The following is a 24421-nucleotide window of genomic DNA, read 5'->3' as shown; positions in this document are numbered from 1 at the left end:
TCCCTTGTTCGGATGTAGAAAACCAAACTAACAACGCGTTTGGCTACACCTTCTCTGCCGGGTTGCATGAATGTGCGAGCGCAACGGCCCGATTGGCTAACTTCAATGCTAAGTAGCTCGGAAACGGCGCAACTTATCGAATTCTTCTCCTTAACAATTATTTCTCTACCCAACGTACCCTGCAGCACACTTACTAGCCTTTCACGTTCCTCCTGACCACCCAGTATAACTAACACGGGTACTTTCAAATCAATTTTCAAATAGTCTGCGGCTCCCAAACTTTAGGTTGGTGGTCATCCCTGGCCTAGAGCAAAGCGCAGATCATCGCAACTGCAGTCACTCAGACAGACGGTCCCTCAACTGACCCTCTCGACCTCGCGCAGCACGCGGACCAGGTTGAGGCCGGCGAGCTTCCGCAGGTCCTCCTCCGTCCAGCCGCCACGGGCCATCAGCTCCGCCAGCAGGTGAGGGTACCGCGACACGTCCTCCAGGCCCAGCGGCGTGCTGCAACACCAGTCCTGCTAAACACAAAATGCTATGAACGATGCAATAAGTTTGTGCAAATGAATAGAAACTAGACAACTATGAAGTAGTCGCTGAAAATGGTCTGACGAGGGGACCACTTGGTAACCATATTTTTCTTAATTTTTTATATTTATGGTAAGTGAAGTTCATAACCCAAATATACCTCTCCCAGATCATTTCTATGCAACTCTAACTATCGATAAAATCGACTTTGAAGTTTTTCCACCATATTAAATACACGCCAAAATAAAGAAGATATTTTTTCGACTAGCAGCGTAGTTCTGTGGTACATGCTTGGGCTCGCTGTGTGGGGGGGCCTGAGTTCTACTCCAAGTGGATCTACATCCACATCTATATTTATACTCCGCAAGCCACCCAACGGTGAGTGGTGAAGGGCACTTTACGTGCCAATGTCATTACCTACCCTTTCCTGTTCCAGTCGCGTATGGTTCGCGGGAAGAACGACTGCCGGAAAGCCTCCGTGCGCGCTCTAATCTCTCTAATTTTACATTCGTGATCACCTCGGGAAGTGTAAGTAGGGGGGAAGCAATATATTCGATACCTCATCCAGAAACGCACCCTCTCCAAACCTGTACAGCAAGCTACAACGTGATGCAGAGCGGCTCTCTTGCGGAGTCTGCCACTCGAGTTTGCTAAACATCTCCGTAACGCTAGCACGCTTACCAAATAACCCTGTGACGAAACGCGCCGCTCTTCTTTGGATCTTCTTTACCTCCTCTGTCAACACGACCTGATGAGGAATACTGATGAGGAATACTCAAGCAAAGGGTCCAACGAGTGTTTTGTAAGCCCCCTGCTTTGTTGATGGACTACATTTTCTAAGGAGTCTCCCAATTAATCTCATCCTGGCACCCGCCTTACCAACAATTAATTTTACATGATCATTCCACTTCAAATCGTTCCGTACGCATACTCCCAGATATTTTATCAGAAGTAACTGCTACCAGTGCTTGTTCCGCTATCATATAATCATACAATAAAGGATCCTTCTTTCTATGTATTCGCAGTACATTACATTTGTCTATGTTAACGGTCAGTTGCCACTCCCTGCACCAAGTGCCTTTCCGCTGCAGACCTTCCTGCATTTCGCTGCAATTTTCTAATGCTGCAACTTCTCTGTATACTACAGCATCATCCGCGAAAAGCCGCATCGAATTTTTAAACAAAGGTGCATGTTCTACGAGCCTGTTTTAACTTTTCTGTTTGTTCAGTCCTTCCTACGATAACTTCTTTTCCGGTTTCTTCACATTTTTCCTGCAGCCTTGTAGCCTTTGCTGCCGCGAACTTCCTATTTATTTCGTTGATTTTTGTACTTCCTTCTTTGGCTCTGAGCACTATGGGACTTAACAGCTGAGGTCATCAGTCCCCTAGAACTTAGAACTACTTAAACCTAACTAACCTAAGGACATCACGCACATCTATGCCCGAGGCAGGATTCGAACCTGCGACCGTAGCGGTCGCGCGGTTCCAGACTGAAGCGCCTAGAACCGCTCGGCCACTCCAGACGGCTTGTACTTCCTTCTTTCATCGATCCATTGGAGCACTTGTGTTGCACGAGGTTTCTTCGCGATTACCTTCTTTGTACCTATGTTTCTCTTTGGAACATCCGTGAATTTTTTTTATAGTTGTCCACTCTTCTTCAAGTGAACTGTTTCCTGTTGTATTCCTTATCGGAGTATCCACATCTTTAGCGAATTTCAAACGCATCTCATCATCCCACAGTATTTCAGTTTGCCACTTTGTTCCTCACTGAGTCTTCACGACGTTTCTTTTGATCTCCAGTCTACTCTTCACGTTTAGTAAATTGTGGTCTGAGTCTATATCTGTTCCTGGCTACACTTTAAAAGAGTACGTCTTAAAATCCACTATCTGATTGGGAAATCTTTGCCTGACCGTCACGTAATAAAGCTGAAATGTTTCCATGCCTCCGAGCCTTTGCCAATATACCACGTTCTCTTGGCATTGTTAAACAATGCATTCGCTAATACTAGTTGAAATTCATACTACCAATTTCATATTCTTCAATAATTCTTTCCTCTACTACACCCTTACAACCGCTTCTCGATCCTCCTCGATTTTTAGTATTTCAGCTCCATTTACATACTGAATTATCCGTTCAGTATTCTGAAGTGTACTTTCTCTGTCTCCTCATTTTCTGATTGAGAAGTCGGCATGTATACGTGAACTATTGTCGCCGTTGATTGGCTGTCGTATGTGACGAGAACACTCCAGTCACTGAACCGGTCACAGTAAAAGCAAGACCGCGATTATGGGAAATGAACTGCGTAGCAGTGCGGCACGGAGCGGGTGCAATTTGTACACCGTGTTTTATCTGCAACGACGCGATAAAATTTTGTATGTAAGTCGTTCGGCAGTGTCGGAGCAAAATGGACGAAAATGACATGGATGTAATATAATTTCTTTGTTATGTAAGGAAGAAGGCTATAGGTGTATGTATGTCAACGTTAGTAGCTTCGGAAAGGATAGCGATACGCCGATCTTTTTACGGTCAAATTTAGCAACAAAATTGGAAACAAATACTTTGAATAAAACAGGATTAAAGGAATTACCAGGCACGGGAGCTCGACTGCCTCACGTGACTGTTGGAGACGAAGATTTTCCGTTAAAGACCTATTTGATGACCAATCGAAAAAACTAGACGGTTACAGACATAAAAATACTCTGGAAAGCTTCAGAAAACAATTTTGGAATTTTCTGGCAAATATCTAGCATTTATTGTGGCAAGATCTGTCTCAAATCTGAGCAGGTAGAGAACGTGATTCTTGCCACTTTTCTCAGACAGGATACCGTGTTATTTGAGAATGAAAAGACTGAGAAGATATAATCACGAGGCCTTCTTCGTACAGGATGCAATTTCGTAAATAATGCTATCCAGGTACGGGAAAGATTCAAAGATTATTTCAATTCCCCGTAAGATAGTTTTCTCTGGCAAAATGACATGGTGAAGAGGGGATACCGCCGAAGAAAAATAAGTGATGAAAAATGTAATAATAAGCATGTAGTCATAAAACAAACACCGAATCCTCCGTTTCACAAAATAAGATAAAAATCATTTCTATGTGTTCGTACGTTTACTCCAGTTTCCTTGGAATTTCTTTCGAAATGTTGTTGATTCTGGTACCATTCATATAATGTTCATTTCGAAGGTCGTATAACTCTGGATATCCACTTATACATACAATTGACTTTTCGTCATCTAACGCCATTTTGGTAAACAAACTTTCGTTTCGGAGGTCAAAATAGCTGCGATTTGAATGACGTGCAATATCTGGACCCTTGCTATACCACACCAGGCGACAACGGAACTACGTGACGCAGCGTGGTTTATCACAGTCGGCCAGTTGGTTAACTTTGCTGGCAGTGCTGGTCCGCATAGCTGCGCTGCCACGTAGTGCGTTGTGTTTGTGTCTCCAACGATTTCATACAAACAGTGTTAGGCCGTGCCGTACCGCTCCACTCTGCTGCAGTGCGGTTCCAGTCAGTGCGGTCTTAACTCACTCTTCGCCCAACCTTTCCATTCGTACCAGATCCTACTCCCAGCACACAATTTCCTGCTGCCGTTCATATTACCCTATATTCGTCTGACGAGAAATCCTCATATTCTTTCGTTTCACTTCACTGACTCGCAATATATCAATTCTGAGCCTTTGAATTTCGTGTTTTAGATGTTTTTACATTCCCTCTCACGTTCAAATTTCCGACATTCCACGTTCTGACTCATAGAATGTTACCCCGTCGTTGTTTATTCCATCTTTTTCTCTTGTTCACCTTCCCCTTGGCAGTCCGCCTCCGGGGATCCCAAAGTGTCACTAATCCGGAATATTTTGTCAATGGAGAGATCATGAAACTTTCTCAGTTACAGGCCACAAGTCCCGCGGATGCACATATTGTGTCTTTAATGCAGTGTTTTCCATTGTCTTCTACACCGTCATACGTTGATCAGTACTGATTCATCAATCCTTTAAGGACAGTTTCCCATTCCAAGTGCCACAGACTGCCCTCAAACTCCGCATCTTGACACTCTACGACAACAACGGCGGCAAAACGAGGCTGATTTGTTTCGGAAGTCTTCGTCCGCCATTCCTGATATTTCTTTTACTCAAAATTTTAGCAATAGCTAGGTTCCAACTCGGGACGTAGGATATTTCGATGCTACCCCTGGACCACGATCTACAGTCTTCATTCTTCGGATACAGGTTCTCTAAATCTGTACAATAGCGTTTCGAGAATTAAGTTGCCTTTTTTCTAACGGCTACGATCTAACTTTACCGATCATTTCTGTTACACTCTCGCTTGCGCTGTATCAACCCGTTACGATCCCAGCAACGCGTTTCAGAATTTTTTTATGTCTTTTGTCATGGCTACTCGATAAGAACTCTAAAGAGTCATAAAATAGAATGGTCGCAGCAGTGTCTTGCGCGTGATTTCCTTTACAGATTCAGTGCGCCTTCCCAGAACCCTTGCAACATACCTATCTCTTCCATTCACCTTTCCTAATACTGATTTTACTTGATCGTCCTATTTAGTATTATTTGTTATGTGTGCCCTAAGTACATGTTCACCACTAGCTTTGTAATCAGACGCTGTCAGTTTTCTTCTCTATGATACCGACATTTAACTAGTTCTAAAGAGAGCTGCCATTCATTACACCAAATGGGAATCCGGCACCTTCCTTTCCTTTCCTCTTCAGCTCAGAGTATGATATCTCCAATAAAATCTTCTTCCTTTCCTTTTCTTTTCAGCTCAGAATATGACGTATCCAACGTCTTCAATCATTTACTGTCGGGTTAAACTTGAATTTAGTTCCATATAATGTGGCTAATCATCTGAATAGCTTAATTCCTGTAAGTACAACAATAAATATTGTTGCTGATGTGAAGTATGCTCGTTTATGAACATCCATTTCTACTGTAAATATATGATGTGCTCATACGATAAATCCTATTAATCCAATTACTGTATGTATTCCAATGTCTCCTCTCCTCCACAAGTTTTGAATTTACTGCTTGCCCTGTAGAGTCCACTGAGTAGTAGCTAGGGAAAATAGCTTTCACTTCTCCGAGACGATGAGGTCAATAGAGACAGAAGGCTCCATCGTACTGAACAAGAACTGGATTGACTGCTGATTTTTCAAAGGAACCGTCCCAGAAGCCGTTTAATTCATTTAGGAATGATACACCAATTCTTGTTATGAATCTCTGTACGGGGAATGATAGGTTGTTCATCTTTCACCCCATAGTAAAAACTGGGTACTGTAGCAATATCAGTTATTGGAAACTATCGTGTGAAGGTAGTGAACTGACATTACAGTAGATGTCCTTTATAAAGGATATTACAGATGAACCACATGGCAAAAACAGGTACCATTTGTGAGGAAAGGTGTGATTTCGATCTCCGTTAATGTGGTAGGGGAATATCTTCATGGGTTACAGCTGCAAAAATTAAATAAATGCAGCATACCGCTTGAGAGTACATAACTATACTGAATTTCCAATTTTTATTGACAGGATCAGAAATTTGCATGCTGCTGCGATTGTTCCCGACCAGTAAGACCGTAGGCATTTGTGGCAGAGGTCTTTTGCTAAAACGATGGATAATGTACTTTCGAAGGTATTGTTCAGCTCTACAGTATCCCATCCTTATGCGAATGTTCAGTTCAAATGAGCCCCTTTCGAAAAGACAATTGATTACTATTTAATATCATACGCATAGTGTTGAGTCCTCATGGCCGGACGAGTCTTTTATAGTGTGTTACGGATATCCTTTACGAGGATATCACAGTGCAATATCCTGTACAAGGATACCACAGCGCATTAGTAAAAAATCAAAGACAGCTCATTGCGACGAAATTTAGTACAATGCCGTATGACTATACTTACAGTATTAGTCAAGTTACGAACATCCTGTAGCTGTTGTCAAACTACCTGTAATATGTGGCATATTTAACAGAGTGCTTGCACTAGCTACTCACATGTTGATTCCATCATATCCAGCTCCGAGGCCGACATGATCTACGCCCGCCACCGAGCGGATGTGTTGTATGTGAGCTGAAAACATGGACAGAGAAACGATATCAGTTACTGATAAGAGAAGTGTGCCAACAAGATAATCATTCTAAAATCGTGGGAGGTATGGAACCTGCAACTTTATTGTTAAGATATTTCACATCAGGTACAGAAAAAAATTCACGTCTGAAACTAGAACGGAAGAAAATATAGGGAAGGCGATGGGAGAGGGAAGTAAAGAAATTACAGATGCTACAAATTCAGCGGGAGGGGAGGAAGAAATAGTTAATACAAGAAACAAATGAAAATTTACGAACATACTTAAAATACGAGGATTTGTTGACATTTTTCCGTAGGCATTATATTCACTGTATCATATATGATGTGTGCGTAGTATTACTCCAGCTAAGAAACAAGCGCGCTGATGAGCCGAAACTTGTGAGCAACACTGAATGCAGCAGCGACTCTGCGTAGTATAGACTAAACGAGTCACTGGTTGATTTCAGGGAGTATGTGACACCAAATGTATACGCACGGCTCACACAAATCCTGTACACTGCGGGCCGACGGTTCGTTGGCACGGAGCTGCCGCCCAGTAACGTCGCACATGCCTTCCATTGGGTCCAGATTAATGGCCAAGACGTCAACGCGAGTGCACTATCACGCTCCTCAAACCACCGTAGCATGTATTGACCTATTGACATTCACAGTTATTCTGCTGCAAGATGCGTCGCCATCAGGGAAGACAACAATGCGTGAAAGGATGCAAGTGATTTACAATAACATCACGAAGTCCACAGCTGTCATGATGCTTTTCATTACTACTCTAAGTCTCAAGGATGCCCAGTAAAACTCTTCCGAGTGCGTAAAACTGCACCGAATGGCCTGAACCCGAGGCGCGGTGCATGTTCCGTGCGGCCCGACTTTGTGCAACAAGAAACTTGATGCGCCCGACCATTGACTGGTCCATAATCGATTATCCCGTGCCTTCTGCCAGCGTAACTGACGATGCCGTTGGGTCAAATTGCTGCGGAGCCCCGTATTCAACAATGTGTGCTGAAAAGTGAACACCGGAACACTTGTTCCTCCGCCAGCATTGCAATTCGTCATCAGATCTTTCACAGACAGCCGTCTGTCTTTCGTCACAGATTACGTAAGCTTTCAGAACCGAGATAGAACCGATCAGTACCGAAATCAAACTTGAGAGCAGAGTGTGCACTACTATTGTGAACATGAGCAAATGAATCTTTTATTTTTTTACGATCAAGACACACAGCGCATGTCGCCGACATTTTCATCATTGTGTAACTATTTTCAATGCATTACAGACACAAAGATAAATGAGGGCAAGAAATCAAACAAAATGCTGTTTCTCTATTACGAGCCACCCGAGACCACGGATCCCTGCCAAATATCCCTGAACAAGTTTCAAAGTGTAGTCACTGTAGTTCAGGTTCATCACGTATGTATTTCGGACGTTCTTTTAAAATGTGGGCAAAGTCTAGGCCTAAGTCCTTTTCATCGACTAGGATACAGTTACTTCGTAAATACAGATAACGCCCCTCATTTAATACCGAGTCAATCACGTTTTCTGAGAGCAAACAGGGGTCCCGATCAAGGTAAGTGTTTCTTCAGTGCAAGAGCATAGATTAAGGTTCTCCTAGAACTGCGTTAGTGGTTTTCAGTACAGGACATGTTTTCAGGGGAAGCAAGGTTCAAATCTCGCATCTGCCAGCCTTATGTAGAATCTATGTGGTTTTCTAAACCACTTGATGCGAATGCCAAATTGCTCCCTAAAAGCTTTGGTTTGCCCTATCGACTATGGGACACGGTTCGTGAAACATGCCTTAATCGGTTGAACCTAATGCGATGCGAATGCCAAAGTGCCACCGTGCTTCCTAGAAGCAGTCTACGGCCTGTATCTTTCGCCACTCCTGGGCATTTCTAACCACTGTCCCTATTCCAATAACCGCATCGTTGACACATCAAACTCTTCCTTATTTTCAGCATGCGTAGTCCACATATCCACTAGTTTCCCCCTCAGAGCACGCCAGTGTTCAACATTTAGTGCACTTGCGAAACTCGCCGACCAAAGTACACTCTATAAATGGGTTTTGCTCACTATCTACATCTACATCTACTCTCCGCAAGCCACCTGACGGTGTTTCGCGGAGGTGTATCAAATGCTAAATGATATGATAGTACCACATTTCAGATTAACTACAGATTGTGCCGCTAAGTATAAATTAGATTGTAAATTTGGTCACTATTACAGCATGTGTGATGTTTCTATGTGATTGATGAGAGTAATGGCACCATAAAATCCTGTTTTAGTGTCTCCGAAAGGATAGTTATATGAGGCTGTATTCACCAATCCATGACCGGCACTTAGCGTTTTCAGTCTGGGTGTGCCACACTTTCGTTTTCATTTAGTCCATTTTATCATCTTTCCATCGTACTTTACTCCGTGCGTGAGTGCCCATATTTGAACATAAATAAATATTTTAATTTCCTGAAAGCGCGCGCCAACAGTATGTATTGTTTTCTTGCATTTCCGACTTTGCCGTGCTTCTATTTGGTAGAGGAAATGAACAAATAACTCAGCTTTCAAATGATGAAGCAGGTGCTGCGTGCCGCTCGCCACTTCGCCATGTTTTACGTACCTGCGACATCCACCAGCGATGCGGACTCGCTGCAGCTGACGAAGTGCGGGTAGAACGCCACCATCACGATTCCTCCGTTCGCTTTCTGCACAGAAAACATCAGCCTCATAAATTAGCAAAGAATTCTCTGCGAACAAACTAAGTGCTGCGCCGTATGGCTTCTAATCCGATCAAAGTCACTGCAAAAACGATCGGTATTGTAAATTGTCGTAGCTGTGTCTGAAAAGAGCCAGAGCTCCAGGCCCTAATAGAAAGCACTGAAGCTCAACTAGTCATAGGAACAGAATGCTGGCAAAAGCCGGAAATAACTTCAGCCGAAAATTTTTCAAACGATCTAAAAGTGTTCAGAAAGGCTCTGAGCACTACGGCACTTAAAGTGTTCAGAAAGGATAGATTAAATACAGTATTTATTGCTGTCAGAAATAGTTTTCCTTGTAGTGAAATTGAAGTAGATAATTCCTGCGAAATAGTGTGGGTAGAGGTTATACTTAACAATCGGACTAAACTATTAATTGGATCGTTTAGCGATCCACTGACTCAGAAGATACAGTTGCTGAACAGTCCAAAGAAAATTTGAGTCTCATTTCAAATAGGTACCCCACTCATACAATTGTAGTCGGTGACGACTTTAATCTACCCTCGATATGTTAGAAAAATTATACGATTAAAGCCGGTTGCAGGCATAAAACTTCATCCCAAATTGTACTGAACGCTTTCTCAGCAAATTATTTTGAACAATTAGTTCATGAGCCTACTCGAATCGTAAACGGTTGCGAAAGCATACTTGACCTCTTAGCAACAAATAATCCCGGACAAATGGCGAGTAACGTGAAGAATACACGGATTAGCTACCACAAGGCAGTTGCTGCTAGGCTGATTACCGTAACACCTACAACTAACAAAAAGAAAGGCAAATTATATCTGTTTAAAAAAAATTGATAAAAATGTTCTTAATGCGTTTTTAAGAGACAGTCTTCACTCCTTCCGATCTGATCACGTAAGCGTAGAAAGGCTGTAGAATGTTTTCAAGGAGATAGTATCAACGGCATTTGAGATATATATACCACATAAATTAATAAGTGATGGTACTGATCCCCTATGGTACACAAAACGGGTCAAATCGCTGTTGCAGAAGCAACGAAAAAAGCATGGCAAATTTAAAAGAACGCAAAATCGCCAAGACTGGCAAAGTTTTGCAGAAGTTCGTAATATAGAGCGTACTTTAATGCGAGATGCTTTTAATAATTCCCACAATGAAACTGTCTCGAAATCTGGCAGAAAACCCAAAGAGATTCTGGTCATACGTAAAGCACACCACTGGCAAGACTCAGTCAATACCTTCACTGCGCGACAACAACGCTGAAGTCACTGATAACAGTGCCACTGAAGCACAGTTATTAAACACGGCTTTCTGAAACTCCTTCATCAAAGAACACGAAGTAAACACTCCTGAATTCCGATCAAGAACAACAGCCAAGATGAAAAACACAGAAGTAGATCTCCTCGTCGTCAGTCACTTAATAAAGGCAAGGCTACCGGTCCAGATTGTATACCAGTCAGGTTCCTCTCAGAGTATGCTGATACAATAGCTCTATATTTAGCAGTTATATACAACCGTTCACTCACAGAAAGATCCGTACCTAAAAAACTGGAAAATTGCTCACGTCACACTAGTACCCAAAAAGGGAAGTAGGAGTAATCCGCTGAATTACAGGCCCATATCTAACGTCGATTTGCTGTAGCGTATGCGAACATTATGAAGTACCTCGAAGGAAAGGATTTATTTACATGTAGTCAGCACGGATTCAGAATATATCGTTCTTGCGAAACACACCTAGCCCTTTATAATCATTAAGTAACTAGTGCTATCAACAGGGGATGTCAAATTGATTCCATATTTTTAGATTTCCAGAAGGCTTTCGACACCGTTCGTCACAACCGTCTTCTTAACCAAACTGCGTGCATTTGGAATATTGTAACGCAGCGCGTTATTAGGAGATAACATTCGTTGCAGTAAGGCATGCAGCCATCTAGTGGAGGACATGAGAAAGGCTGTTAAAGCTAACGTTTTTGCGTTAATTTTTTAGGGCAACATTGTGCATGTCGTCCAGCCTTGGGAAGTATGCAAAGACATTTGTCTTTTCTAGGGACGCTTCGCAGAAACACAGGGAAGTTTTAGGTTGTTAAGTCAGAGCCCAGCGATGGTCTGTCAGGCCAACAGGTAAGAGCGGCGACGCAGGCAACAGTCTACCACCGCTGAGAGTGTCGCTGCATTCTGTGAAAGGTAAATGACGCATTGCTCAGGCCTTAGATGTTAAAGTCACCAACATGAGTTCACTCCAAGCCTGCATTATATTGGAGTAATTATTCGCATTCCTTCGCATCCTTGTGAGCCACGTAATTCATTAGTGGTCTTGAGGTTTAAGTCTGAGAAAGTGATCCGGCAGATAGGATTTATTGCCTAGCTGCAGTAGTTTAGTTAATATTATCGCAGTACGCAGTTTTCGTTTTGATAGCAATATCAATTGCAACACTTTTAGTAGATTTGTGGCATTAAGTTGCTAATGACCTTAATATTTTCCTTGTGCTTATATTTTATGAGATTTTCCTAAGATTACCATTTTCGCATCTTGAACCCAAATTTTTATGGTAATTCCCGTAATAAATTCTTTTGTACAGGGAGTAGACTGTTGTTTGTCCTACAGTAGAGTCCCCCACCCCCCACCCCTCCCCTTACTCGCTGACATACAGGGTGATCAAAAAGTCAGTATAAATTTGAAAACTTACTAAACCACGGAATAATGTAGAGGTAAAAATACACACACATGCTTGGAATGATATGGGGTTTTATTAGAACAAAAAGAACTTCACAAAACGTCCGACAGATGACGCGTGAAAGATATCTTGCGGGCGTCGTTTAGTGATGATCGTGTGCTCAGCCGCCACTTCCGTCATGCTTGGCCTCCCAGGTCCCAATACCTCAGTCCGTGCGATTATTGGCTTTGGGGTTACCTGAAGTCGCAAGTATATCTTGATCGACCGACATCTCTAGTGATGCTGAAAGACAACATCCGACGCCAATGCCTCACCATTACTCCGGACATGCTTTACAGTGCTGTTCACATCATTATTCCTCGACTGCAGCTATTGTTGAGGAATGATGGTGGACATATTGAGCATTTAATGTAAAGAACATCATCTTTGCTTTGTCTCACTGTTATGCTAATTATTGCTATTCTGATCAGATGAAGCGCCATCTGTCGGACATTTTGGAACTTTTGTATTTTTTTGGTTTTAATAAAACCCCATGTCATTCCAAGCATGTGTGTCAATTTGTACCTCTGTATCTACATTATTCTGTGATTTATTCAGTTATGAAATTTATACTGACTTTTTTATCACCCGGTATATTACGTACACCAACGGCTGCTATTCTCCTGATGTGTGTCGCTGAGGCTAGAACCTCCACAACTGGCAAGGCCTGGGTTCACCGGCTTAAGACTTAATTTTTCTTTACAGAGCATTCCTTGTGCGCTAATTGGGGGTAGACCGCACCAAACCAGCACCGGCTCATTAGAACGCAACCAACAATATAACATAGGAATCAGCTTAATTTTTCAAGGAATTCCTCGACAGAGGTGATTGCGTGGCCCATGAGGAAGTTCTTCAGTTTGGATTTGAAAACGCGTAGATTACTGCTAAGATTTTGAATTCTTGTGATAGATTATTGAAAATGGATACATCAGAATATTGTGCGCCTTTCTGCGCAGGAGTCAAGGAGGTGCGCTCCATTGCAGATTGGATTTATGCATAGCATTAATTGAGTGAAAGCTAATTCTTGGGAATAAGCTGATATTGTTAACAACAAACAACATTAAAGAATGTATACACAGAGACGCCAATGTCAGAATACTAACGACTAATGAACAGAGATCGGTAAGAGGTTCGCGAATTTACATCACTTATTGTCCATACCATCCGTTTCTGAGCCAAAAATAACCTTTGAGAAAGGGAACAATTACCTCAAAATAAAATACCGCACGTCATGCCATGGTCTTAAAGGCCATTCATCCTTTAACTAACAGAATACCCATCTAATAATGAATAAAAATATTGTCTATGGTTGTGCTATTGCTCTCACTGCTCCCTGGTCGGAAAAAAATACAGTCTGCATCACATCATATGCATTTAGGAGATCTTACAACATCCTTTTTCTTGCACAGTCACATACAAAATCAACACCACATACAATTAGTTTTGGTACTCCCTATAAAGTGAACCAAGAATCCACTCTAACTTCAGCAGAAATGCTCCGGAGTCATAATTAGGGGACCTATAAATAAAAACAAATGGACGTTTACTTTCATTAAATAACATCAATTAGAAGTTTACTTTCACTAAATTCAACTACCCCTGCACAACATTCAAATAACTGTTTGGGGCTGTACTTTGACGCATCTACAAACTCAAATGCAGTACTGTTTCTTATGTATATAGTCATTCCCCCACTCTGCAAAGAGCTACTTGATAAACAGCCAACCGATGTATATCCAAGTAAAGGAAGTCTCTGAATTGTTACACTATTTAAGTTATGCTCTGATGTACCAATAATGTCACAGTCAACATCTATAAGCAGTTCACTGTCTCTAATACTTCTTATATTTTGATGAAATGTACTGATTCCTTCACTTCTTGGATAACTGACATTCTTTGAAGGCGGCTCGTTTGTTAGCGAGACGACCTTTAACCGGGGATACCTATCAGATGACTTCAGTTTTAAAAAGGTGCAGCTTTAACACCAACTACTACAGGAAATTTCCCATGAGTAATCCCACCACCGCCCACTACACTGCTACCTATAAGCTTTGCCAACCTCCCATTCTCGTTACTACTGAGTTGCAGGCCACGCCTAATGATAGACTCAACTGGCACCACTGCAGTCTGAGCCATGCCCTCCGCCGTCACTGCCTTCTAAAGTCCCATGTTAACACGCCTGACATCAGGATTAAGATGAGGCCAATCATGACACTGAAACAATTGTACCGACTGCACATTTGTGCTACCGTTTTGAGTAGGTATCTTCTCCAGGTCACCAGCTGCATCATTCTCTCCGTCATTATCAGGACTACTTCCAGTTCCATCCACAATAACTACCTGATCCTCTTTCGTAAAATACCTGCATAACTCTCCTAAGTTGATTTCCACCTCAGCCAACCCCACACTAGGCTTCACAATACCGATGATCTAGTACTGATTCCCCAACACTTCCTGCAATTGGTTTACACCTCTGCCATGTAAACTATCTAATAGCAGAACCTTCTTCTTTCCGTTTGAAACTTCAGCTGTCTTAGAATCCTTAACTTCTGAGGTCTGTTGCATGTTTCCTACACATACAGTTACCAGTGGCCCCTCTCCACTAAACTTCCGTCAGGTCTATTGGGATACGCAAAGTATAGCTATCTGAGAATCTCCTCCTCCTAGCTGTCTTCTTATCAGCTGCAAGTTCCCAGTCCCCAGAGCCCTTCTTCATCATCATCATACCTAGTTCCTCATTTGTGTTTTGTAACTGCATGTGGAAGGCACAGATCTTACTTTCCTACTCCTATATTAACTTATTTGTGCTACAAATTCCGCATTTCTAGGAGAGGATACCGCTAGAATTCCCACTATCTTCCCAATTGCAATCCCCCCCCCCCCAATTCTTTCAATAAATCTCACACCATAACCCAGTACTCACAAACGACAAAGCCCCCACTGCTCACTCATGGTAAAATGTTAACACTTACCGAAAAAACTAAACCTCTACGTTACCGAAGTTCAGTTACTACAGTAGAACGATTTAAAAAACTAACGAAAGTGATATCGAATTTCGTTCTCTGCCAAGAAAACAACTACATCTATTAACACTACTAAACCACAACTAATACCAACACCACAAAAACTTCACACAATTTCTTGTCGAAAACAAAACATTCAAGGGTCCACAGGAATACACACCGAAAATAAAGACAGTAAGCGAGTGTTTTTACTGAAATATTTCACTAGAAACAGCAAGAAACTCCGCCTGAAAATGGCTGCGCTAAATTTAATAATCGACTAAACACTCATACAACTTTACAAAACACAGGTAGTGAAACTTTACGAAAGTTTATTAAACCTTTATTTCACCAGAAACAGCACGAGACAACGTTGAAAGTACTATACATAATAACCGAATACAGTATACAAATAACTTTGTCAGTACTTAATATTAAAACCGTTACAGTCGCAACTGCACGCCGCGAAATGTAAACACACTGCTGCTATTTCGATGAACCATTGAAAACTACTGTATTTCTTCCAAAGACAATTTCTTTGTATTTTTCATGCAGTTATTGCACTTTGGCTTCCCAGCACTTTCTATTCGTTTCATTCCTAAATGACTTATATTGCTCTATCCCTGTTTTTTTCTGAACATTTTCGTACTTCTTTCTTTCGTGATCAATTGAAGCTTTTTTCCGTTACCCAAGGTTTCTTCGCAGTTACCTTCCTTATACCAAAGTTTCTCCGTCTAACACATCTGACTACCTTTTTTTTGATAAATGTCCGTTCCTAATATAACTAACTACAGAGGTATTCATTATCAAAGTATTTACAACCTTAGCGAACTGCAAACCCATTTCATCATACAACAATACATCAGTATCACTTTTATTAGTAGCCGACCGCTGTGACCGAATGGTTCTAGGTGCTTCAGTCCGAAACCACGCTATTGCTACGGTCGCAGGTTCGAATCCTGCCTCGGGCATGATTGTGTGTGATGTCCTTAGGTTAGTTAGGTTTAAGTAGTTCTAAGTCTAGGGGACTGATAACCTCAGATGCTAAGTCCCATAGTGCTTAGAGCCATTTGAACCGTTTTTTATTAGTATCTTGATACTTCCGAATGATTCTCTTAGAGTTTGGTGCATAGTTCATCATTATGAAACTGTGTTCCACGGGTACGCCTTGCAATAAAATACCTGATTTTGTAATATGTCTGACCATACGTAATTCGGCTAGGATCTTTCCGCATCTCATTCTCTTATGATCTTTGGGCAGTATACTCGCTATTACTAGTTGAAATGTATTGAGTTTTTGTACGTCTATCCTTTTGACTGGCGGTCTGCGAGACCACGGCCGTTCGCTATTGTACGAAAATGAAGCGCATACAGCCGTCAATATCATCTTATTTGTTGTTTAGCCACCACTTTTGGCGCTTCAGTGCACCATCTTCAGGCCTTAGTTGATGCTGAAGGGGTTATTACAATCCATATATACGACGCGTCAGTCGCCAACATAGCTGGTTTACGAAGACTATTTGTAACTGTTATGTTTTTCCAAGCACCGACTGTTGATGGTTGGAGAGACATCACAGTTAATGATCGTCTGCGTAAACCAGTTATGATGCGTCATATGTATGGATCTTAGCATCAACTAAGGCGAGACGATGACGCACTGAAGCGTCGAAACTGGTAGCCACACAATAAGTAAGATCATAAGGACAGCTGTAGGGGTTTCATTTCCTTACAATACTAAATTTACTGACGAATTCAGCCTCCCATCTAACTCCGTATTCTCCCATCTTTGCTGTTCCTTCCTCTACCATCGCGTTCCAACCACCCACATGATTGTTAGACTTTCATCGCCCTTTACCAACTGAGCTGCACATTCAGACCCTCGTATGCTTTCTCTATCTCTTCATCTTCTGTTGGTGACTTTGGCACGTGCATCTCAATATGTCTAGCGTTCGTTTGCAGTTGATTGTCATGAAAACAGTACCATCAATCAACTGTTGTCAGTACCACACTCTCTCCCGTACCTCCTATTCATGAATCCTACTGTCATAACAACTTTCTGATACTATTAATTTTATGCCACGTTAATTATACCAGAAATTTTTATACTCTTTCTATTTCATTTCACTGACCAGCACATTATTTAGATTGAACTTTATCGTCTCCTTTTCTATATTTTCTAGTTTCCCTACCAATTTCATTTTTCTGACCTTTACACGTTATGACTCGTAGAAAGTTGATTATTCAATTTTTTTCTCATTATTATCTTACCCTTGGCAGCCTTTCCCGGAAATCCGATTGGGCATTAATCAGGAATCTTTAGCCAATGGAGTCAGTATCATGACACTTTTTCAATTACAGGCCACATGCCCCATGGATCAATATCTACATCTACGTGATTACTTCGCTATTCACAATAAAGTTCCTGGCAGAGGATTCAATGAGCTACCATAAAGCTGTCTCTCTACCGTTCCACTCTCGAATGGCGTGCGGGATAAACGAGCACTTAAATTTTTCTGTGCGAGCCCTCGTTTCCCTTGTTTTTTCATGATGATCATTTCGCCCTATGTAGGTGGGTGCCAACAGAATGTTCTCGCAATCGGAGGAGAAAACTGATTATTGAAATTTAATGAAAATATCCCGTCGCAACGAAAAACGCCTTTGTTTTAATGGTTGCCACTCCAATTCACGTACATTTCTGTGGCACTATCTCCCCTATTTAGCGATAATACGAGAACAAGCTGCCCTTTTTGTACTTTTGCGCGTTATCCGTCAGTCCAACCTGATGCGGATCCCACACCGAACAGCAATGCTAGAGAATAGGGTGGGCAAACGTGGTCTAAGCAGTCTCTTTAGTAGACCTGTTGCACCTTCCAAGTGTTCTGCCAATGAATCGTAGCCTATGGTTTGCTCTACTCAAAACATTATCTATGTGATCGTTTCAATTTATGATATTTGTAATTGTAATTCCTAAGTATTTAGCTGAATTTACAGCCTTCAGATTTGTGTCACTTATCACGTAATCGAAATTTAGTGGATTTCTTTTAGTAGTCATGTGAATCACTTCACACTTTTCTTTATTCAGTGACAATTGCCACTTTTCCACCAAACAGATATCTTATCTAAATCATTTTGCTGTTCGTTTTGGTCATCTGATGACTTTACAAGACGGTAAATCACAGCATCATCTGCATACTATCTAAGACAGCTGCAGAGATTGTCTCCTTTGTCATTAATATAGATGAGGAACAAAATAGGCCCTATAACACTTCCTCGGGGAACGTCGGAAATTACTTCTGTTTTACTCGATGACTTTCCGTCTATTACTACGAACTGTGACCTTTCTGACACGAAATCACGAATCCAGACGCACAACTGAGGCGATATTCCATTGGCATGCAGTTTTGTTAGAAGACGCTCGTGTCTAAAGCCTTCTGTAAATCTAAAAATATGGAATCAATTTGACATCCCCTGTAGATAGCACTCATTACTTCATGATTACAAAGAGCTTGATGTGTTTCGCAAAAAGGATATTTTCTGAATCCGTGCTAAGTGTCAATAAATCATTTTCTTCGACGTACTTCGTAATGTTGGAATACAGTATATGTTCCAAACCCCTACTGAAAATTTGCTTTAGTGGCACTGTCATCATTGACTTCACCGTTGTTATCGCGCAGTGAAGGTATTGACTGCGTCTTGCCACTGGTGTGCTTTATGTATGACCAGAATCTCTTTGGGTTTTCTGCCAGATTTCGAGACAGTTTCGTTGTGGAAATTATTAAAAGCATCTTGCATTAAAGTACGCGCTATACTTCGAACTTCTGCAAAACTTTGCCAGTCTTGGGGATTTTGTGTTCTTTTAAAAGAACGCTGTCACGAAGTTGCTGTCACATTTTCGTATGGAGCATCTGTATAACGAGTGGAATTCACGTTATCCAGTTTTTATGGCGCTATTCGGTAAGTTAGTTTATTTGGATAAAAGTGCATGGGGCCTGAAGATTACACAATGAATTGTCGAAACTGGTTGCTTTCAGAATAAAATAAAATATCGTAAAGTATATGACAGTTGGTGAATTTTATTGATATTGAAAAGTTTCTACCGGCCAAACGGGAAGAACGTCTGGCAATAGATCTGTATACATGTCATAGCTGTTTGACTAAAAGATTACAGTAAGTCAGTTGTTTCAATTCCTCTGAACGTAACACGACACAAAATAACAGGCAAGAGTACGGCACGAATAAAGAATTTTGCATACACAGCCAAAAGGCACGAAGTTAAATACCTTAGAGACACTAGAAACCCACGAAAATCAGAAGCTAGAGCTAGATGTAATTCTGTATAAAAACTTTAGCAATGAAAACACAAAAGCAATAAAGAATTAGAGAGAGGCAGGTTTCTTCCTTCAAACCAAATCAAAGGTAATTATTAGGGCATAATTTTATTTTCTGTAGACCCTCTTCTTCTACATACAATAATAACGTTAATTTCAAAACAAAATTACAATCAACTTCAGTTCATGCAACAAAATCACTCTCAAGCTAAGTAATGCATTGTTTTTTTTTTAAATTATAAGCATTACTTACTGATAAAGCAAAACACTCACAGATCACATTTATGTATTCAGTATATGTAAATAACGTAGAATCGTAACAAAACAATACCCACAGATATATAACTTTAAAATAATCTTTCCACATTATGAAACGAGCGCACTTATAACATAGTTGTAAGACAGCAGACGCTAAGTACGAGTACTTGCAGCATCCCTAATAAAGTTTGTTAACAGTTAATGTGTAAAGTTCAAATCCAGAGTCCTCGAGGAAAGTACAGAACGAAACTCCGCTAGACGTGTACTGTTCAACTGTGTGTGAATTCCTCAGGGACCAAACTGCCGAGGTCATCGGTCCCTAGACTTACACACTACTTAAACTAACTTACGCTAAGAACAACACACACATACATGCCCGAGGGAGCTCAATGACTGATTATGCTATGTGTATTATTAATACTTGCATTAGTGTTTAGTCGTTTGCAAAGACATTGCCGGTGTGCGAGTATGACAAAGGAACAGATTTCAAGATTCATTGAATAATCTATAAGAGAGGTCTCACTCATGTCAAGATTTTTGCACGAAGTGTGATTTAATATTTTAATGATTACTGTGCTGTACTGATGCGATGCATATTTATATTGATCTGATAGCCGAAAAAGTCTTGATAATGAATCATTTCGTTTATACCTGCTCCTGTGACTTTATCACTTATTTTAGAAATGTAGAGACAGTCAAACGCAGTAATTTAGTTATATTTGCTGTCAAAATCGAACGCCTGCATACACACACACACAGACACACACACACACACACACACACACACACACACACACACACACACACACACACTGAAACGCATTTAATTGGGTTGAACATTAATTTAGTTAGAGTTTCATAGCCTGATCCTATTAACGCTGGGAGGAGCCCATACATCTGTGTAGGGTAATCGGATTAAGTCTCGTACATTTTCGGCTGCAAACAATTTATTTAATCATTTAGAGTGGTCCTCAATAAAGTTCGTTGTTCGATTTTGTCTCATCTCGTGACGCAGTAAGTGATGTGAATGATGAATATTGAACGAATAACCAGATTATTAATTACGAATTTAAATACATGAGAAAAACAGCTTTCATATTTCAATAAATAAAATTAACACTCACATATAACAATTTTGGTCAGAGTTTACAATATTTCACTAAACAAATATTATTCACAACGGACAACGTTCGCACTACCGGCGAGGGAAGTACTAATCGGCGGACTCATATCATCTTTCTGCTCTGCTGTACTTGCAACAGTGAAATAATTTTTAATGAGGGTCGCCAGCTATCACTTTTCTCTTCGAAACAAGGTTGCAGTCATAGCCTACGAATGACACGAGGCAGGAATGGAGGTTGAAATGCCACTAATTACGGACTGCCTGTGTGAGCTGCAGACAGCTGCAACTTTAAACTAGTGCTATGACAGGATCTGGGAGGGGGGGGGGACGGAGGAGAGGGGGGAAGCGTTTTTCACTAGTAACTAAAACGTCCTGGATCCCATGCTCAAACCCAGGTTAAAATTTGAATAAAAATCATTATTAACTTTCTGTAAAAGAAGTTGCCCTCGTTCTGCCAACGGCCTTTAAAACAGGGCGGGAGAGCGGGTGGAGGTTACTGACTCCTTCTTGCTCTTCGAGTGGAAAGCTACCACTGAAAGGCGGAGTCAGTAATGAGCAATTCCATGAGGATGCACATTAAAAACACCTGATGTGTAGTCACAGAAAATTAGACGCGCAACTGGAAAAGTGTCATGATGATCTCTCTGTTGACAAAAGATCCCTGATTTGCCCCCCATTCGAATTTCTGGGACTGCCTAGGTGGATGTAACCACGAGAGAATGAATAACAATCGAAGTGGTAACATTCCACGAGACGAAGCGTAATGTGGGTGTGGTAGGGAAGCTACAAAATCTCAAATTGAAACGCAAGGACTCAATCTGTAGCGGTGATCAGTGAATTGAAACGGTAAGAAGATAACAATTTCTTATCAAACGAATACAGTAGTAGTAGTAGAAAACAGTATGGCTGCAGTATGATTCTTTAGGGACAGGAAGGTAGTGACTTACGGTGAACTTTAAGAATCAAACCAACGCCGATACCAACAGTTCAAGTATACATGCCAAAGTGGCAAACAAAAGATAAAGACGTAAAGTATAGGAGGATACTGACTGGGTAATTCCGTCTGTAAAGGGATAATAAATGTTCAAATGTATGTGAATTCCTAAAGGACCAAACTGCTGAGATCATCGGTCTCTAGGCTTACACACTACTTAAACTAACTAATGCTAAGAACAACACACACCATTCCCGAGGGAGGACTCGAACCTCCGGCGGGAAGGGCTGAGCGATCTGTCTCATGGCGACTCAAACTGCGCGGTTACTCCGCGATGCAAAGGGATAATAACCGCGGTCATTGAAACGGGGTGTAGGGGAAGAAATAGAGAAAGGGTTGAGGGAGAATATTGGTTAGGTAATAGGAATAAGAGAGGAGAAAGTCTAAATGAGTTTTGCAATAAATATCAGCTAAGAAATAGCGAATGCTCTATTGAGAAATCACAAGAGGAGACTATATAGTTCGAAAAGGCCCAGAGACACGGGAAGATTCAAGTTGGATTATATCATGATCGGACAGAGATTCTGGAATCGGATTGTAGAGTGTACCCCGGATTTGGTATGCGTTTGGATCACAATTTGGTACTGATGAAGATAGACGAAAATTTAAGAGGATTGTCCCGGAAGAATTAACGTGGATAGAAGTGTAGTAATGAAGTACTGAAGAATGACAAGCCGAGTTTTAAGTTCTTTAACGTTGTGAATAACGTGGTAGTGTGGTTAATTAAAGATAAATGGACGTTTCTAAAATGGGCCATCACAGGAGATGAGCAGATATAGGTAGAAGGAGGAAATTGCGACGAACCTTTGAGTAGCAAAAGAAATACTGTAATTGGTAGATGAGAGAAGGACAAAAACATTCTGGGAAAGACAGGAATACCGCACGCAAGTCACTTTGTGACTTTCTTGTGAAATTGTCACAAAAAAAAAGTGTAGTCGGAAAAGAAATCGTATTTGGAAGGGTCTTTGGAAAGACTGATTCGGCAGATAAGAAGTCACAACAACCTTCGTTGAAATTAAACTCAAGGGCGTCAAAATTAAGAGTGCAGAGGGAATTTCAGTGTTAAAAGAAGGAGAGAGCGGACAGTTGTAATGGGTACACTAAAGGTCTCCACGAAGGGGAGGACTTCTCTAATGAAGGAGAAGAAATTTAAGTCTGTAGGGATGACATAGGGAATCCGCTATGAGAGACAAAAAGAGCTTTAGAAGACTTGCGATCCAATAAGGCAGAAGGGGTAGATAACATGGTATCGGAGTTTGTAAAATGATTGGAGGGAAGTGGCAACCAGACAAGTCTGTGTGTAGAATCTTTCAGACAGGAGAAATTGTATCGTATTTTAGAAAAGTATCACATGCACAAAACGAAGTTAGGAACGGCAAACAAGTGCCACAGCTATCCTATAATCACCTTAACAGCTCATACATATAAGTTGCTGTCAAGATAATAAAGCATGGTCACAAAATAGAGGGTCTATGGATGCCGATCAGTTACAGTTTCGGAAGGTAAAAGCACCAGGAGACGTTTGCGGTTAATAATGGAAGCAAGACTTCAGAAAAGTCAGAAGACTTTCATAGGATCTGTCGACCTAGAAAAAGAATTCGATGATGTGAAATGGTGCAAGATTGGGAAAATTCTGAGGAAAGGAGGATTAATGTACAGGAAGAGACGTCTAATATAATCGTACAATATGTAAAAGGAGCAAGAGAAAGCTTTAGGATGTTTGATGATATTATTCCAGAATTATTTGAGAGTTTTGGAGTACCTCCTGCAAAAAGAGTTACTACTGCATCTCACCAAGTTGCGATTGGTTATTATAGTCGTTAGTGATGCGCTTGAATGCTCTTTCTTCTGAACGTCTTCTATCTAAACTCTGTATTAATCGTTTCCAATAATGGACGAAGACATATTGGTGACAGAGGTGATGGACATCGTGGTTTGAGCGGCTCTTCCACAAATTGCGATAACTACTTCAAGATTCCACCAGACACGCACATCCAACTCCTATCACCAGGTATATTACGCCTCTGGACTCTGATAACGACATCACTCCGATCCGCTGAACTTTGCCGAATCCGTCCTGATTTACCTCTGCGTGACTCCGATAAAATAATCAGTCGATTATTTTGGTAGACTCTGAAGCTTTGCCTCTGGCTAACTCCCCTACGTCATGTCGAAAACTTTGTACTTGATCACGTTAATCAACTGGCACTGATTGGATACTGTAAAAGAGCTGGAATTTTGGAGCTTCCATCCCGCCCTCCCTCCCCCCCCCCCCCCCCCCTGCTTTATTCTCCCTATCCCGCTATTTTATTATGGGCTTTCGGTTGATACCAGAACATGGGGACAGACGATTTGAGTTCTATTAACAAATTATGGCCAGTTAATACTGTAACCGAAAATGTGTTCATTTGCTATAGGTTACAGCAGCCGTGCATACTAATAAACTGTAATTTTTAAGCCCTTTTAACTTCGATTTTTCACATCTCTTACACGTATTATTCTCTGTCGCAGACATACCAGTGGTTGTGACAGCACTGAGGTTGGCGCCCTGTTGACAAAAACCTTGCGCAACACCGCACTTTGCTGTGGTTTTTGTTTCGGCGCTCAGACTGAAACATTCTCACTTTTTCTCGTGTAAGTGGTACAGTCCGTGCACTGTAAGACTGC

General features: G+C 41.3%; 1 protein-coding gene across 1 annotated transcript in view; it reads right to left on the bottom strand.

The window, feature by feature from the left end:
* Window positions 1-24421, bottom strand: part of LOC126412959 (dipeptidase 1-like) — a 162443-nt gene that overhangs the window by 9666 nt on the left and 128356 nt on the right. The window contains exons 9-11 of the mRNA XM_050082850.1: window positions 9236-9320; window positions 6539-6614; window positions 366-504 (exon numbers count right to left, since the gene is read on the bottom strand). Coding sequence (XP_049938807.1) covers window positions 366-504; window positions 6539-6614; window positions 9236-9320 — 300 coding nt within the window. The remainder of the gene's footprint in view (window positions 1-365; window positions 505-6538; window positions 6615-9235; window positions 9321-24421) is intronic.

This window comes from Schistocerca serialis, chromosome 7 (genome assembly GCF_023864345.2).
Source record: "Schistocerca serialis cubense isolate TAMUIC-IGC-003099 chromosome 7, iqSchSeri2.2, whole genome shotgun sequence".
In the NCBI taxonomy this organism is placed as follows: Eukaryota; Metazoa; Arthropoda; class Insecta; order Orthoptera; family Acrididae; genus Schistocerca; species Schistocerca serialis.
Note: the sequence above shows the minus strand (reverse complement) of the source record. Positions and strands in the feature narration are given on the sequence as shown.